At 45.2% G+C, this 18,657-nt stretch overlaps 1 protein-coding gene across 7 annotated transcripts in view; it reads left to right on the plus strand.

Moving 5' to 3' along the window:
- Nucleotides 1–18,657, plus strand: part of SYNE2 (spectrin repeat containing nuclear envelope protein 2) — a 654,322-nt gene that overhangs the window by 178,781 nt on the left and 456,884 nt on the right. For all 7 annotated transcript variants that reach the window (XM_033952730.1, XM_033952735.1, XM_033952736.1 and 4 more), the window contains 4 exons: nucleotides 6,102–6,252; nucleotides 11,336–11,494; nucleotides 14,966–15,127; nucleotides 16,589–16,690. In XM_033952730.1, coding sequence (XP_033808621.1) covers nucleotides 6,102–6,252; nucleotides 11,336–11,494; nucleotides 14,966–15,127; nucleotides 16,589–16,690 — 574 coding nt within the window. The remainder of the gene's footprint in view (nucleotides 1–6,101; nucleotides 6,253–11,335; nucleotides 11,495–14,965; nucleotides 15,128–16,588; nucleotides 16,691–18,657) is intronic.

Consider the following 18,657-nt stretch of genomic DNA (forward strand, 5'->3'; position numbering starts at 1 on the left):
GTCCTTGGAGGAGAAAAGGACTCTTGGGCTTTCCCCTGGACATGGCTGAGGCAGCAGCCTTGACTGAGCTGACGACACTTAAAAGTGAGAAAGATGGTCTGTACCAGGTGAAACAGTTGTTGATAGCTGTGAAATATATTCCTGGGTCTGGCTGAAACTGTTCATATGAACTGAGAATAATTTTCTCCCTGGGCTGTGAGGGAACAGACTCAGGATCCTGTAAATAAATAAATAAAGGTTTTGTGGTAGTTAAAAGTGTATCCCGTGCGTGTGCGCACAAACTTTACCTCCCCAAACCATGGGGATGAAACTACAGTCTTATCACATTTGAGGCCCTTTTACTAAAAGGGGTCCTTTTATTGAGGCACGCTAAAGATTAGCGTGCGCTAAATGCTAAGGCGCCCAAAGAATATAATGGTGCGCTAAATCAGCACACCTTAATAAAAGGACACCTTAGTGTGTGCTAACAAACATTAACCTTTTCCTATCGTAATAAATTTTACGTTACGCTGGTTCGAATCGTAATTATTTTAGCAAAGTTTTTGTATTATTCACCGTTATCATTTACGGCTATTGTAAACATAATGTAAATAAGTCATAAGTCTGTAAATTCAAATATTTTGTGTTCCTGGCTCTTTATTAGTCCATACAGACTGTTTATCCACGATGGCAACGGCATTTTTGGAATGTCCCGTCATCCAGGACACACGATAGGAAAAGGTTAACGCGCACTGAGGTCCTTGTTCTGTAAACGATGCCTAACTTGAAGGCACCATTAAGCACGATTGTCTGTCATCTACTAGGTGGTCTTAGTGCGCCTAAGGATTCAGCGCCTACTGGTGTCTACCATTTAGGCCAGGGTTGTCTTGGCCTAAATGAGTGTGCCTAGATCAGAGGTGTCAAAGTCCCTCCTCGAGGGCCACAATCCAGTCGGGTTTTCAGGATTTCCCCAATGAATATGCAATGAGATCTGTTAGCATATAATGAAAGCAGTGCATGCAAATAGAGCTCATGCATATTCATTGGGGAAATCCTGAAAACCCGACTGGATTGTGGCCCTCGAGGAGGGACTTTGACACCCCTGGCCTAGATCAAAACATGCCCAAACTCTGCCCCAAATCTGCTCTGAATTCACCCCCTAACCACGCCTACTTGATGGTAGGTGCCTCGGTGTAGACGCATACTGGCGAACTCATTTTTAAAATGGATTTTCAATTATTTTTTAATGGCGCTTTCAATTATCTCATCGTTTAATCTATTACTTCAAAGTTGAAATGTAATTCTTGTTTTAGTTTGGAATAATCCGCCTTGAACCGCAAGGTAATGGCGGAATAGAAATCACTAATGTAATGTAATTATCAATGCTGGGTTGAGCCAATTAAGAAAATTAAGTTAGGCACCTAGATGCTCTGATATAGACGCTTAACTTTAGGAGTCTCTTATAGAATTAGGGTCCTTAGGTATAAAAAAGGATGGCCAACATCATGCCCAACAAATCATATATAGTGTCTGTAAAAATCAAATAGTGTGTATATCTTCGCCCCCCCCCCCCCAAAAAAAAAAAAAATAAAGCTTAAACTTAGCTTGTGTGAGCTCATGGCTTTCTTAGTTCCAGATTGGATCCAATTTTAATAAACACGAACATAAACATGTGTATATCAGACATGCAACTGTACAAAAGACTTTCATTATGTATCGTCATAGAATAACTTTTAAAACATGCAACGGACTTGCGGTACATGTGAATTATTTCTGTCTATTTACGTATTGCCATCTTGAAATACAATAGTTTATAGTTTTATTATTTATACTAGTGTTTAAGCCCGTTAGATTAAAGGGTGCTAGATGTGAAATGTTAACATTTAATCGGAGAGACAATCTAGACTCTTTAGAGAAACTCATTGCAGTCTCGATCTAGGGAGCGGAAAGAAAAAAAAAAAAAGGGGGGGGCTCAGGGCGATGAAAGCTGTGTAATGTAACTTTTGAGCCCGTCTACGATTTAGGAGCGAGAGAGGGAGTGCAGGCTGACCGCCTCTCCTGCTTTTGAACCTGGGCAGAGGCGGAGCCGTGGCGGGAGGGAGTGACAGTGGGAGAGCAATTTCAAAGCCTCGGCAGTGGCAGCTCCTCGACCGGTCCGCGCTTACAACGGTCCCACACTTGCGGTCTGGCTGGCTTCCCCACCAAAGCCCTTTGCAGCTGCAGCCCCTCCCGCATCCGTCCTCGCGTCCCAAGCCTCTCCAAAGGCCGGCTCCCACGAAAATGCTACCCCTCTGTCCAAAGCCGCGGCAGCAGCCTCCCTCAAGAGGCGCACCAGCATCGGAAGCCTTGTCTCTGATGTTGTGACGTCAGAGAGGTCTCCGACGCTGGTGCGGCTCCCGAGAGAAGTCGCCGTCGCAGCCCCAAATAGAAAAACAACATCTCCATGGGAGCCAGGCCCCAGAGAAGCCTCGGACACAGGGCCGGACGCAAGAGGAGCCGCCACCGCGAAAAACCCCAGCAAGGGAGCCAGCGAGACCGCGAATGCGGGGCCGTTGCAAACAGCTGACTTATTTGACTTCCCCTATTATCTCCCACCGCCGTAGTCTCTTTTTTAATCTGGGGAAACCGCCGTGCAGAATGTGCCATTGCAGGGAGTGCCGCATTTTAAAATTTCTCTGGGGCCGTAGTAAGCGCACATGCGCACTCTTGCCGGCCAAGTACCTACGGATCATGGAAGCACGCCGATAAGAGTGCGCATGCGCCGCTTAGGGTTTTATTATAAGAGATTCTGCTTTTGTTCATAGGTGATAGCACAGGATCAATCATTTTCTATCTCAAGAACAAGGTTTATATTGCTTAATATCCAAGAGAGAACTTTCAATAGTGAGTTTTTAATCCCATGCAAAGGCTGGCTCATTAAAAATATTGGGGTGGATATTCATTTGATGGTGGTCAGTGTTTTTTGCCACCACAGATAGGCCGGGCCATATCTGGGCACCGCATAAAACTTAGCCAAACCTTAGCACTTGACTGGCTAAAGTGAATTTCAGTTCTAGTTATGGGGCTACTTTAGCAGGTTAAAGAGCTGAATGTTGGCACTGAACTGGCCAAGTGCCATCTCCATCCCCAGTACACCCACAAACTAGTCTGTTTCAAACTAGACTAAACTAAAACTTGAATTTATAGACCGGGTCTTCTTCATATAATAAAGCTCGAAATCAGTTTACAATAAATTAAAGAGAAATAGAAAAACAAACTTACAATTTTGAAAATCACCAGGTTTTTAAATTTTTGCAAAAGGATTGAGGTGGACCTAATTCTCTTAACCTTAAGGGAGTATCGTTCCATATCTCTGTTAGTTTAAATGAATAAGGTTCCCCTAATTTGCCAGTAGAAACAATGCCTTTAAGTGATGGAAAAGAAAGTTTAAGGGGTCCTTTTAAAAAAGGCGCGGTAGCGATTTAACGCACCTTAAACCGCCTGCCGCACTACTACCTAACGCCTCCATTGACGAGGCGTTAGGATTTTAAGCTGCCGCGGGGGTTAGAGCGTGATGAAATGTCCGACGCGCTACTTCATGGAGATAGTTAGGGGGTGGGCCATTAGTGTGGGCAGACTAGATGGGCCGTGGCCCTTTTCTGCCGTCATTTTCTATGTTTCTGTGTTAATCCCCGGAGCCTTGATAAAAGGAGCCCTAAGTTTTTACGTAGTCCTTACCAGACCCAGTCTTTGAGAATTCTAGGAAAGTGGTACAAGTAAAGACCATGGGCTCCTTTTACTAAGGTGCGCTTAGCGTTTTTAGCGCACGCACAAGATTAGCGGGCGCTAGCGGACAAATTACCGCCTGCTTAAAAGGAGGCAGTAGCGGTTAGCGCGCGCTAAAACCGCGCTCCTTTGCAAAAGGAGCGCCATATGCCTAATAGAATCTTAAAAGTTAGACAAGCACATTTAAAGTGTATCCTGGAAGGTATCGGTAGCCAATGGAGTTTAGCCGGCAGCGGAGATACATGTTGGAATTTACCCTAACAAAAAAAAAATCAACCTGGCCGCGGTGTTTCAGCAAGCGCTAACGACATTTTTAGCAGCACGATCTAGTTAAGGGCTACTGAATACGACTGGCTGGTCCTTCACAAGTGATTTAAACAGCCAGGATCCTCTGCCCACCTTTAAAATCTTTTTGAATATCGACCTCATTTTAGTTCTTCCTGAAAGATCATAGTTGCTAGGCTTAGATCGTAGGACAAGTGTAGTGGTTGTCTGGAAGAGATTACTGGCATTCCTGATTTAGTATACTAACACAATAGATGGCAGCTGATAAGGGCCAGTTGGCCTAAACAGTCTTCCCAGTTGCTCTTGTCCATGCTGCAGAAGTTAAGGATCTACCACCCAGCTGTCAACCATATAAGCTTAAGTCGTCTGAAATTTTTGAAGTTTTACAAACGATCATCTCTTGGACAGACTCTTGGACAGACACGTTTAACATTGTGTAGTTTTGCAGTATTGGGTCTCCTGAAGCAGAATTTTCGAAACGGGGCCGCGTTGAGACCCCCCAAAGTGCCCTTACAACTACAAACCTTTAAAGTTGATACAGATAAGTGCATGGAATCATTGTTCCAATGAGCAAGAGTTGTGCATAAGTACTTTGAACAATTTTTTGTCAAGTTAACAGAGTTTATTCAAACGATATTAGTTTTTACCAGTGGTCAGAAAGTGATGTTCTACGAAGCAAATGCAATGATTGGACGGTAAACTCTTGCCTCAAGGGGAGGTATCCACCTCCCTTTCAGAGTTTCACTTTTTCTGAGCGTTTTTAGGAGTCATTTGCTCTCTCCCCACTGGTATTTAATACTATTACAGTCAGTCTCTCATTTATTAACATAATTCCTTTTCTGACTGGTATTTACATTGAGTCCCTGTATACCTTTCTAACCATATAAGCTTGGCTGTTTTTAGGATACCGCTTCCCATTCAGGTCAGTTTGAGCATACATTCCTGTGCGTAGACCAAACCAATACCCAGCCCTCCTCTGCCTCTTCCCTCCCCCCACCTCCCCACCTTCCCGTAACAGTGTTTTGGCATAGGCACACTACTGAGGATTGTATAGGCTCATTTGGGAAGTGCAGTAAATTTATCAAATGAGCACATTCCGTTCAGGAGTAGAAATGGGATTGAATTTTGTTTCTGTGGGTGGGGTTGGAACATAAGAATAGCCTTACTGTGTCATAGCAATGGTCCATCTAGCCCAGTAGCCCGTCCTCACGATGGCCGATCCAAGTCACCAGTATCTGGCAAAAAAAACCCTCAAACTGTGGCAACATTCTATAATAATAATAATAATTTTATTTCTTATATACCGCTGTACCTACTGATCCAGGGCAAGCAGTTGCTTCCCCCTTGTCTGTCTTAATAACAGACTATGGACTTTTCCTCCTATATTAACCACTCTTACCACAACCTCTGGCAACATGCTCCAGAGCTTAATTGTATCTTAGGTGAACTAAAATGTGCAGAGGCCCAGGGCCTGAACATATAATGATAATAATAATAATAATTTTAAAAAAGCCTAGGGTTGTGCACAGCCTAAAAAATTAACCTCCCCTTTTACTAAGCTGAGGTAGAGGTTTCTACCGTGGCCCAGAGCACTAAATTCTCCGATGCTACTCCAATGCTTATAGAATTCCTACGAGCGTCAGAGCAATTTAGCGCTTTGGGCCCCAGTAGAAACCTCTAACGCGGCCTAGTAAAAGAGGGCCTAAGTTTGTATTCATCAAAAGTATTCCTGATTTTCATGCATTTTTAAAATTTGATTCATCTAGTCAAGTTTTTTAAACACATATTATATGTAGGTAAGAACTTATTTGTTAATGCAATAAATGTGTACATATGTTAATTTGTAGGTATACGTACATACAAGCAATTTCTGTGTACTTGAAATTTCTAACCACCTGAACAGACTGAATGCATACCCCTATTAAAAATCTATTGAATAAGAACAATTAAATAATGTCTAGAACTGATTTTCTGCAAACAATTGTTAGATGCCAAAGAAAGGAATACTGGAGAGCTGAATTATAATATAGAATTGAATAATTTAATTGCACAAACATTTTCTTCTCTGCTAGTCATGAAGATTGCAATAAAGTAACGGACCTACTCAGAGATTTTCAGAGTTGCAAGCATACCGTGACTGCTCTTATTCAGCAAGGAGAGCAAATGATTCAGGAAAAGGCTTCCTACATGGGCAAAGGCAACCTACAGCGGACTATTTCTAAGGTGAGTACATACGTGATGTATCATACTCTATCACTTGGGTGGGGATAGCCCAGTAAGCATACAGCCAGGCTTTAAACCATTCCAATAGCTTCCAGTTTTAATAAGAAAGACCTCCGATAACCTTAATCTAACTCTTTGCTCTAATTTATAAGGCATCATAAAGTTATTTGGGGTGGGTGGAGTGGCGACATCAGTACATTTATCTTGGGGTCTATAAAGTCTTTAATCTGGCCCTGATTTCAGCGTCTGGATGTTGCGATGAATGAAAAGGAAGTACCGTATTTTCACGTAGATAACGCGCACCCGTGTAAAACGCGCACACAGGTATAGCGTGCGGAAAACACAAATTTATGTACAGAAATTTTTGTATACTGCGCACACCCGTATACCGCGCATGCTGCCCGACTCTCCAGTCGCCCACCCCGACTCTCCTCTGGCCACCCCGACTCTTCTTTCGCCCGCCCCAACTCTCCTCTCCCCCTGAAGTCCTGTCCCCACCCTGAAAGCCTGATGCCCCCCCCCCGACGTCCGATTCATCCCCCCCCCGCAGGACCACTCGCACCCTCACCCCGAAGGACCGATCGCACGCACCCCCACCCTGAAGGACCGCTTTCACCCCCACAGCCTCCTGACCCCTCCCATCATGTAGAAGCTCCTACCGGTGACCTGCTGCTTCCCCTCTTGCCCCGCCGACTCCCCGACATGATCGGGGCAAGAGGGAGCTCAAGCCCTCTTGCCCCAGCCAACCGCGGCACCCCCGACACGATCGGGGCAAGAGGGAGCTCAAGCCCTCTTGCCCCCCTCGACTCCCCGACACGATCGAGGCAAAAGGGAGCCCAAGCCCTCTTGCCCCGCCGACTCCCCAACTCCCTGACAATATCGGGCCAGGAGGGAGCCCAAGTCCTCCTGGCCCTGGTGACCCCCCCCCCTAGTTGTTCGGGCCAGGAGGGAGCCCAAATCCTCCTGGCCACTGCAACCCCCTACCCCCACCCCGCACTACATTATGGGCAGGAGGGATCCCAGGCCCTCCTGCCCTCGACGCAAACCCCCCTCCCCCCAACGACCGCCCGGGACCTAAGGCTCCCGGGCCTATTCTGATTGGCCCAGGCACCTTAGGCCCCACCAGTAGGCGGAGCTTTGGGACGGATGGGCCAATCCGGCCTCATTCCGTCGTTGGCTGCCTGCCAGACAGGCGGGTTTGGCTCCCGTCTGTCCGGCCAACTACAGAAAGGTACGGGGAAGGGGGGTGGGGGTGTCGTGGGGGTCGGCTAGGGGGGTCGCGGGTCGGCTGGGGGGGCGGTCGGAGGTTCTTGGGGGGGGCGGTCATTGGGGGGGAGGGGGGTTTGCGTCGAGGGCAGGAGGGCCTGGGATCCCTCCTGCCCGTAATGTAGTGCGGGGTGGGGTTAGGGGGTCGCCGTGGCCAGGAGGGTTTGGGCTCCCTCCTGGCCCGAAAAACTAGCGGAGGGGGGGGTCGCCAGGGCCAGGAGGACTTGGGCTCCCTCCTGGCCCGATATTGTCGGGGAGTTGGGAAATCGGCGGGGCAAGAGGGCTTGGGCTCCTTTTTGCCCCGATCGTGTCGGGGAGTCGGGGGGGCAAGAGGGCTTGAGCTCCCTCTTGCCCCGATCGTGTCGGGGAGTCGGCAGTCCTTTGGGGTGCGGGTGCGTGCGAGCGGTCCTGCGGGGGGTGAATCTGATGTCGGGGGGGGGAACTATGTAAAAAAAATTTTGTATAACGCGCTCACTCGTATACCGCGCAAGGGTATGCACGGTTTGTAAAAACACGTATAACGCGCGCGTTATATGCGTGAAAATACAGTAGTTTTATAACAGGACAAAGGATGCCTATGTGAGAAATCCAAAAAGATGCCTATTTTAAGTCTTTTTTGGAGGCAACATAAGCACCTATGTAAGGAAGGAGTAATATTTAAGAATGTGTATGTGTAGGACCTTGTGAGGAAACATTGGGAGCAGTTCTGTTACAAAGGCATTTATTTACTTACCCAGAACATGCATAAATGTTTGGAATAATGGAATTTATGTGCTTATTTGCGCACATGTGCATACAAGTGCAAAAACTCCACCTGTAGAGCTTAGATAGCATGTAATTGCAAAGGGGTGTACACACAGGTGAAGCTTGATTGGGCCTCAAACTTGTGTGTGTAACTTATAGAATATTGCAAGTTAGGTACTAACATGTCAGCTCTGTGCTTGGCATAAATGCTTATGTCTAAATATTAAGGGGGAAATTCCATATATGGCACTGAGTTAGGCGCTACTTCATGCTGAAGTTTTAGCAATGAAAATATTCTGTGCTGTTTTTTCAAGTGCCAAATTTTGAATGCCTTTTATAAAATTTCCCTCTAAATGTGTATATTTTGATATACAGGATTTTATTCACACAAGAAAAGTAACAAAGCCACACAAAAAAGAGCTAATTAGAACATTCACCGTAGCCAAGGTACACAGTAAGCAGGATTTCCATATTCTCCCATTAAACCACGTATTACACACTATCCTGAGTGTCCTCCGAGAGATGCGGTTCCTTATACTTCTTTCCAAAGGACAAACTTAAAATATTAATAATAAGTTATGCTTGTATTATATAAAGGAAAATAGGCACCTATATTACTTTATAGAATACAGTGTAGGCTCCTACCAGGTGCCCTGTTAAGGAAATGTCCTGACAGTATATGAAAATTCAAATATATCCATTTTAGTCTGAGTGGTTACCAGTAGAGGCCAGTATTTTCCATGCAATAAACAAGATTTAGATGTAAGCATGCATTATTGATTAATAGAAAATATGAAGTGCTATTTCAATGTTATTTAGCCAAAATGCATTTATAGTTTTGAGATATCAAGCTGATGATGTATATCAATGTTCATCAATGCAAGGCCCAGGGGCTAATGAAACAGAAACATAGAAACCCCTCTGAGGTGGCCTCTGTTTTCTTTCTGCTTTTATTTCTCTCTGCTCACAAACAGAAATGGGGAAGGGAATGAGGGAAAGAGCAGCATGCTTGAAGGACAAGGTAGTTCTCAGTAGATGAAGAAAATTCATTTGGAAATTCTTTTTTTTTTTTTACTTCTTCTTCATTTTCCACCCTGCATCCATCAGCAGCACTAATCTTTCATGTTCAGCTTTCTTTCGTTGTTTTGCCACCTCCTGAAATCTATCTTCTTTTCAATCTCTTCCCTTCCCCTCCCCTCTATCCATGCACACCATATCTTCTCTTCCCCTCCATACATCTTTTCCATCTTCTTCTCCCTCTCCTTTCCCCTTCCATCTATATGCAGCATTTCCCCCTTTTCTTTTTCTTTCACCTTCATTTAGAATTACCTCTCTGTATCACTATCCCTATGTTCCCTCCCCATCCAGCTTCTCTGCTGTGTTTCTGTCCCTGCTTGTGTCTACTTTCTCCCCTCTCTCTTCTCTTCCTTCTGCATTTTCACCTGGTGCCAGAATTCCCCCCCCCCCACTTGTAGCTCAGCATATCTCATTGTCCATCCCCCTATCTTCCCCTTGCCTGGTTCAATAGGATTCTTTCTCTCTCCTGGCATTTCTCCTCCCTACTTCCTGTCTTTCCCCACCTGGTGGTCATACGAGCTTGCTTGTATTTCCAGCAACGATGACGCCCGGCTGCCTCTAGTCAACCTCAAGGGTCTTCCCTCTGCTGCATGGATAGAATGTACAGAAAGAGGCCCCTTGAGGCTGGCCAGTGGGAGCCTGTCTTCATTATTGCTGGGAAGACAAGCAAGTAGGAGGGAGTGAGGCAGAGAGAGATGCCGGGTCCACAAAAAGGGGAGTAAATGGAGGGCAGAGAGATGTTTATGTTTATTAAAAGTTTTAACCGCACTTCATTATGCCAACAGCACGGTGTACAAAATATATAAAAATAGGAAACGAACGCCATTAAAAAATAGGAAAGCAAAAAACAATAAAGAAAGAACAGAACTGAAATAAAATTTTAAAATTATATAACAGAGAAACCAGATTTGACTGGGTAAAAGGAAGAGAGTGGAAGAGATGCTAGACTTGGAGGGAAGGACAGATGTCAGACTACAGGTTGGGGGATACAGATCCAGAGATGTAGGGAGAAATGGGGATCCTCAAGAGGGAGAGAAAAGAAGAGTGGGTGGGGGACCAAAATTAGGACTAAGCATTTATGGCACACACCAAAAATATGATTTTGTGGTTCACCCCAGAGTCCTCAAGGGCTTTGCATCAAAAACCACTGGTCTAAATTGTTTCCCTAAAAATATCTACTGTAGCTGCAGTTTGCCTAAAATTGTGTGCTCATATTGGTACAACTAATTGTATGTACATATACAGCCACACAGTTGTATAAGAGCCATTAGGGGTGTGCATAGAAAAAAAATTGTTTGTTTTGAGACAATTTATGGAAATTTTTTTCAATTTGATTAAGACAAATATTTTTTATGTATACAAATCAACTTTATATGCATTTATTCAGAGGGTAACAAGAAAATAATCATCTTGAACACAGAGGATCTAGAATCAGAAAATAATAGTACATATTGAACTAAGGCCAGTACTTGGCAGACTTGCACGGTCTGTGCCTGTATATGGCCGTTTGGGGGAGGATGGGCTGGAGAGGGCTTCAATGGCTGGGAGGGTTTAGATGGGACGGAGTAGATTTTTTTTTTTTAGTTCAATATTGTTTATTAAAGTAGATTTTAACAGAGATTTCGGCAGTTGGAACCCAAGCACAGTACCGGATAGAACTTTGGATTCTTGCTCAGAAATAGCTAAAAAGAAAAAATTTACATTGAATCAGGTTGGGCAGACTGGATGGACCATTCGGGTCTTTATCTGCCATCATCTACTATGTTACAATGTATGTTATCTTATTGTGACGGGCTGCTGTTAACTACACCCCAATATGCAGATATTGTGTGAAAATTTGTGTGTTTATTATAGAGCTAAATGAAACCAAACACACAAGTGACTACATTAGTGCTCTAAAAAGATTAATTTGAAGTATTAGGGAACTGTAATTATTAATTCATTACCTGGAGTTGAATTAAATGCAGAGTACAGATGTATGTGGTCTGTTTTCCAGATTGAAGCTCTGACTGAAAAATTAAGTGGGCATTCGGCAGAGGTCGAGAAAGTGAATAATATCGGTAAAATGCTGCAGTTCCAGCTGAGTAAGATGAAAAGCTTTGTAGAACCACCGTTTGAAAAAGAAGCTAACAATCTAGTGGACAGATGGCTGGATGTATGTAAAACACTCGTTTCTTGGAATGAGAAGTGTTACTTGCCAAGATTTAATCTATCCAATATACTCTATATACCTGATTCTGTATAAGACGCCTGGTCTCAGCAGCCGCCTGAGTGGCTTTTGAGAGCCACACATGGGCGTCCTTTACAGAATCACATCTACCCCCGATTTTCTAACCGGGATCCATGTCACAGGCACTGTTTAGAGAATCACTTGCCGCTGAGCATGGCAAGGGAATCTCTCTGCTGCAATCAGCTGAGCAGCAGCGGCAGGGAATCTCAGAACCCCACCGCAAGTCAGCCGGCAGGAGGGATGCCCACTCCCTCCTGCTGGCACACCCCTGAACCCATGATGCCCCACCCTCCGAAACCCCACCTCCCAAAGCCCACCTGGAACACCCCCCCATACCTTTATAAGCAAGGCCGGCCAGAAGTGGCTTTAGGTATCTGGCCAATCGGAGTCTTAGGCCACTCCCAGAGCATACTAGAATGCACCGGGAAGAAGGCATAAGACTCTGGACAGCCCAGGCACTTAAAGCCCCTCCTATGGAAGGGGCCTTAGGTGCTTGAGCCAATTAGAGCCTTAGGCCCAGTGTTCCCTCTAAGCGGGCGGGTGTTGTGAGCAAACTTTTTTCACCGTGAGCCAAAAATATCGGGCGCCAGCAAGTTATGAGCCAACTCGCCCGATTCTCCTCTCGCCGCCCTGCCATCTGCCGTACGCCTCTTCCGATCGTGCGCTGTGACGAGAAACGTGTGCGCTGCGATGTAATATTTTGTGCGCCAGCGCACGCCAGCGCAGCTTAGCGGGAACACTGGTTCAAATGGTTTTATTTATTTCCCCAAATTTATTTTTGTTATACGCATTGAAAATATTTGATATTGCGTTTAAATCAAAATCTCAATAAACTTGAAACGAGTGCCCGTGAGATTGTGGGAGGGTTAAATACTCAAAACTTAGAAGTTTTTGCTACGCCAGCTTTCTGGTATCTTTACATACAGTGGCGTACCTAGCATATGTAACATCCGGGGCCCATCATTTTTTGGCACCCCCCCCCATCTGTAAGAAAAACATGATTTTTAGTAACAAACCACACGTCACACATGAGTACCTAGGAAAAGGCAGCATCTTACATATTGCAGTGAGCAGTACATCAATACACCCATTGTAAAACTAAACAAGCCAGACCAGCACAGATCAATCCTACACCGTCAATCCTAACAGAAAACCATGTCTTTCGAACACACAGAACACAGAAAACACCTTCGCCTAGTAAGGAATATGTAATCACAAACTAACCCCTCCCTCTTTTACAAAACTGTAGTGTGGATTTTAGCTACGGAGGTAACAGCTCTGATGCTCATAAAATTCTGAGCATCAGAGCTGCTACCACCAAGGCTGGTGCTAAAAACGCTTCACAGTTTTGTAAAAGGGGGGATAAAATAAAAATACATAGACAAAGGTTAAATTGAACCAGCAAGAAGCTGGACTCTGCATACAATGCTTCACAGAAACAGTGACACATGTCTCCTAAAGCAATAAATAAATAGAAATTTTTTTCTACCTTTGTCTTCTGTGGTTTCTCCTTTCCTCATCTTCTTGTAACTCTCTTCCTTCCATTCACTGTCTGCCGTCTCTCTTCCCCTATATGGCATCTTCTCTCCTTCTATGCCCCTTCCAGAAACTGTATGCCTCCCCCTTCCATCTCTCCTTTCACCCCATTGGTCTGGCATCTCTCTCCTCGCCTTCCCTCTCCCACACCTCTCCTCATAGTCTGGTATCTCCCCTTCCCTGATTCTCTGGCATCTCTCTCCTTTCCTTTTCTTCCATCTTTCGTTCCCCCTCCATGCTCTCACATCTCCCCCTTCCTTTTCCCTTAGACTGGCATACCTTCCTCCTATGCTCCAAGCCCTGGCATCTCCTTTAATTCCCTCCCTCATCTTCCTTCTCCCTCCAGCTGGGTACCGCAACACTCTTCCCTGCAGCTCTGCACTTCCCCACAATTGCCATGCTTCGGTTCCTCTTCTTCCTTCCTTCCTCCCCCCCCCACCCCCCCGCGGGACCCTGCGGCACCATCAACTCTTACTCCCTCTAATGTCGGCCCTGCAGCTCCAGACTTCCTCGCACCTTCTCCCCTCCCCCTTTGGATCGCTATTATTTTAAATGTTATAGCCGCGGAGCTGTATCCATCAGTGGAGATGTCTAACCTCGGCCTGCCCTGGAACTCTTACTGCAGCAGCCGCCCATCTAGGCAGGAACAGGAAGTCACTGTTGCAGTAAGAGTTCCGGGGCAGGCCGAGGTTAGACATCTCCACTGATGGATACAGCTCCGCGGCTATAACATTTAAAATAATAGCGATCCAAAGGGGGAGGGGAGAAGGTGCGAGGAAGTCTGGAGCTGCAGGGCCGACATTAGAGGGAGTAAGAGTTGATGGTGCCGCAGGGTCCCGCGGGGGGGGGGGGGGGAGGAAGGAAGGAAGAAGAGGAACCGAAGCATGGCAATTATGGGGAAGTGCAATCCCCCCAATGCGTCCCCTTACCTTACCTCCCCTTACCTTTGCGACGCGTGTGTGCGCTGTGAAGAGAAACTTTGCGCTGCGATGTAATATTTTGTGCGCGCGCGCAGGCCAGCGCACCTTAGCGGGAACACTGCTTAGGCCTCTCCCCAGTGCATCCCAGGATGCACCAGGAAGAAGCCCCACCCTTCTGAAGAGGTGGGCCTACAGGCCAGAGGGAGTAGGCATTCCTCTGGTTGGCTTTGCTTATAAAGATATGGGGGTGGTGGCGGGAGGCTTTGGGGGAGGGTCATGTGTTCAGGGAGGGTGCTGGCAGGAGGGAGTAGGCATCTCTCCTGCCGGTTGATGTTGGAGGGTTCCGGCAGGAGGGAGTGGATTTCCCTCCTGCTGTGGACAGTGTGTGTGTGTGTGTGGTGGGGGGGGGGGGTTTCGGGTGTGGTGACAGGAGGGAGTGGGCATCCTTCCTGTTGGCCGACTTGCAGTGGGGTTCGGGGGTTCCCTACTGCAGTAACTCAGGTGATCATGGCAGGGAGATTTCCTTGCCGTAATCAGTTTAGCGGCCGCATCTATTTGAAATGTAGGCCAGCATTTTGCTGGCCTACGTTTCAGGCATCTATCACGGCCCTAGGGAGACGCCTAGGGATGCTTAAGCTCGCCTAAGGCCTCTTCCAGGTATACTCTGAAGAAAGCCACAGCATGATGGCTGAAATGTCGGTTCTTTCTACACAGACGCAGCGAGACCTGGAAAGCTGCTACAATAATTACTTGTAATTTGTGTTTGTAAGCAAATACTTAATTGAACTGCCTTGTTTGTGGCCAACGCATGACTCCCTCTGAATACTGGTCTGATTATATAGCAATTTTTTTTTTCTTATAGCATATAGAAAATTGCTTGATGTGCTTTTATTTTTGCTGCTAAGAATTTTTGTATTCAAATCTCAAAACCTTTCGGCAGATAAATGAAAAGATTGAAAGCTATGGTGCAAATCTGAGAAGAGCTTTGTCCTTATGGGAAAAATTCATGAACTCAATCTGTGACATTGAAAAGTGGACAGAGTTACAACTTAAAAGACTTAAGGAGGATCAGTTCACCAACGAAGAAGCTTTGCAGTTAGAGGTATTGTGCAATAGTTTGGCTCTATTTGCACATGTGAAAATTTATACGTGTGAATAAGCATGCAGTGCCTCCATTGTATGTAAATCAATCTTGTGCATACTCATGGAGGGTAACCTGATAAATTGACTGGCTAGGCATATCCTAAAAGACAAGTCATCCAAGTGCCGATAATTGAAATAACTTTTTGGGCGTATCCAGGAACTTTTTAGGTCTCTGAATCCCGCTGTGCGCCCAGAGCTGAAAGGGGCATTTCTGAAGGAGTGGTTAGGACAGGATGTGGGCTGACCTAGACTTAGGGCTAGATTTACTAAGCTTTGTGAGCCTTCTCCGACCCGATTCACTAACCTCCTGGCCGATCAACCTCCCACCTGATCCGATCCATGCATGCAAAATAGGAAGGTAGCGATTCATTAAACAGAAGAAGGAACTCTGATTGGGCTGGCCGATCCAAAAAGAAGCGACTGCTGAGGACCGGTCACTCATGTCCATGCCGACTGTCCTGCCCTCTGCCTCCCTGAAATCCCAGCCCTGCAGCCCTAAAAGCCCAGTATCAAAACAAAAATAAAACCAACAAAATAAAGCATTCATCTCGCTTGTGCAAAAAAGCACAAGAAGGCAAGCTCTGCCGCCCTGTCCCTGCCGACTCACTTGCTCTCTGCTGCCCTTCCCTGCAGTGGTTTTAACCCGTGGGTTAAAAGCATGTTCTGTTTCTGGCTACAGCCTGTTCTGTTCCATATAGCTCTGGCTAAAGCGTGTTCTGTGCCATTAAAACCCCTCTTTGTGCGGAGAGCAAGCACATGCATGGACCTCATCCACAGGAAAAGAAGATGGTCTGCGCATGCGTCAGGATTGCTCTGCAGCGATCCGTGGGATTGATGTGGGGTGTGCCTCCAATTGCGGTAATTTGCATAAGGACTCATAGTGAATCGGTCGCCCAGCCAAGGATCACCCACGGATTGGATCGGTGAGTTTAGTGAATCTAGGCCTTAGTAGTCCTACAGTGAAAATCAAATATTTGACAAGACTTCCTAGGTCTTATGCCTTGACTCTTGGGAGAGCATTTCAGGAATCCACCACCCTGAACATGTCAAAGTATTTCCTGATATTACTCATAAGTCTACCACACTGTAACCTCAATTCACACCCTTTAGTTCTCTCACTTCCCTGTCTCTGAAAAAGACTTATTTGTATATTAATATCTTAGTGGGATATATGAAACAGATGTTTAAATACTATCCTATTTAGTCTCTTCTCGTATGTCTTTTTGTGCATACCACATACCAGTTATGGCGCAAAGCATCTCAAGCCTGACGCCAATCTTATTTTATAATAATGATTCCTATTCCGTAAAATTATTCATATACCCCTAGTGATATCTTAATCAATATTAAAATACAGCAAAAATGGATGCAAACAATATATATTTGTATATAACCCCTCTTTTTTTTCTGTTTTACTCAGGTTGAATTACAAACCAAAGAACAGATAATAGAACAATTTAATGAGAAGTCAGCTGAGATTCAATCTCTTCTTGAAAGCAATGATCCTCCAGTAGAATTACAGGTGAGAGGTGCCATATCAGTACTTACTAGGATAAAGGTGATCTATTTATGTGCATTAAAGGAATGTATTTATTAAATTTACATTTGGATCTCACCAGTTTAAAAGGGAAGCCTCTACCGTCAGAAGGTTTCAATGCAAACATAAGAAATATATTAAATGTAGGGGGGGTTTCCAATATTCAGCTATTTATGGTAAGTGATTTGTAAGCCACTCACAGCCATGGACTGAACTGATGCTGGATAGTAAATGCCAAGTCTTGTCCTGCCTCTGGCATTGAATTTCTGGGTTACTGCGGCACCCTGTAAGTTAATCATGCGCCGGCTGATGTTCAAATGGGTGCCCGGTTAACTTTGGTGGATGAAGTTAGGATAGCTTTTTGGCTGCTGTAACTTTATAAAGGGAAAGGGGATGGGACTTGATAGACTACTTTTTCTGTGTGGTTGCGATCAAAGCGGTTTATATATTTTAGACAGGTACTTGGACAGTCTCCATGAAAATCAAGACGCTGAATATGGCAACACTGATTGGTTTCCAACAGAAGGTGGCGTCAGGCAAGGTTGCAACTTGTCACCTTACCTGTTCAACCTCTATTGCAAAGCCATCTTCAAAAAAAGCAAATTTGAAAGAAGAGAGTGTTGGTTTCAAAGATGCTAGTCGAAATATAAAGAACTTGCGCTATGCAGATGATACAGCACTCATCACCAGCAGCAAGGAAGACTGTATCTACTGTTTTAATAGCGAGGAAAAGCAAGGAATGCTGTATCTACTGAGAAAAGTCAAAGGCAAAAGTCATAACATGGGATTAGAACTGAACATAAACAAGATAAAGATCATGAACACGGGAAATGATGAAGATTTTGAACATGGAAGTGATAGAATAGAAGTCGTAAAGGATTTCAATCTCTTGGGCTCGTTTGTAAACAAAGAAGCAACCAGCAGAGAAGAAATACTCTGCAGAATAGCATTTGGTCGCTCTTCAATGAAAGCTCTCAATAAAGTATTCAAAGGCAAGGAAATAACGCTCCAAATGAAGATCAGCCTTAGCCACACTCTCCTTTTCTCTGTGGTCAATTATGATGCGAAAGCTGGACACTGTAAACAAGATAGAAAGAAGATTGACTCATTTGAGCTTTGGTGCTGGAGAAGGATTTTATGTATGTTGTGGACCACCAGAAGAACTAACAAATCGATTCTGGATGTCATTCGAAGCCCAAATAATGAAGTTACTTAGTTTGGCCACATCGTCAGAAGAGAGGGACATCAATGTTTGGAAAGATCAAAGGAGCCAGGTGAAAAGGGCAACCTGCAATCAGATGGCTGGACACATTGAAAACAACCAAGGGGATGACTCTAGAGGACCTTACCAGACTAGGGCAAAACCAATTTCTTTTTAGATCTGAAATTCATCAAGTTGCTAGGAGTTAAAAGGATTTGATAAAATAGACCAGGAAGCAGCATTACTAACATTTTCGGATGTGAAACGGACAAGAGGTCATAGCCTGAAACTGAGTGGCAGCAGGTTCAGGACAAATGTCGGGAAGTTCTGTTTCGCACAGCGAGTGGTTGGCGCTTGGAATGCTCTCCCGGAGGAGGTTGTGGCGGAGACTTCTGTTCTGGGTTTCAAGCGCAAGTTGGATGCATACCTTCTTGCAAATCATATTGAGGGATACGGGAAATTCGGGTCTCCAAAATGGAGTACCTAAATGGGCCACCGCGTGTGTGGATCACCGAACTAGATGGACCTCGGTCTGATCCGGTGAGGGCGTTTCTTATGTTCTTATGTTGAACACGAGACAATGGCACCTAACATTTACTTTGTGCTTGGGGCAGTGAAGTGTTGTGACTTGCCCAGAGTCACAAGGAGCTGCAATGGGAATCGAACTCACAACCTCAGGGTGCTGAGGCAGCTGCTCTAACCACTAGGTCTCTCCTCCACTCCACTTACTTAGTCAGTTAGGGCTAGATTC

The sequence above is a fragment of the Geotrypetes seraphini genome, chromosome 7 (genome assembly GCF_902459505.1).
Source record: "Geotrypetes seraphini chromosome 7, aGeoSer1.1, whole genome shotgun sequence".
NCBI lineage: Eukaryota > Metazoa > Chordata > Amphibia > Gymnophiona > Dermophiidae > Geotrypetes > Geotrypetes seraphini.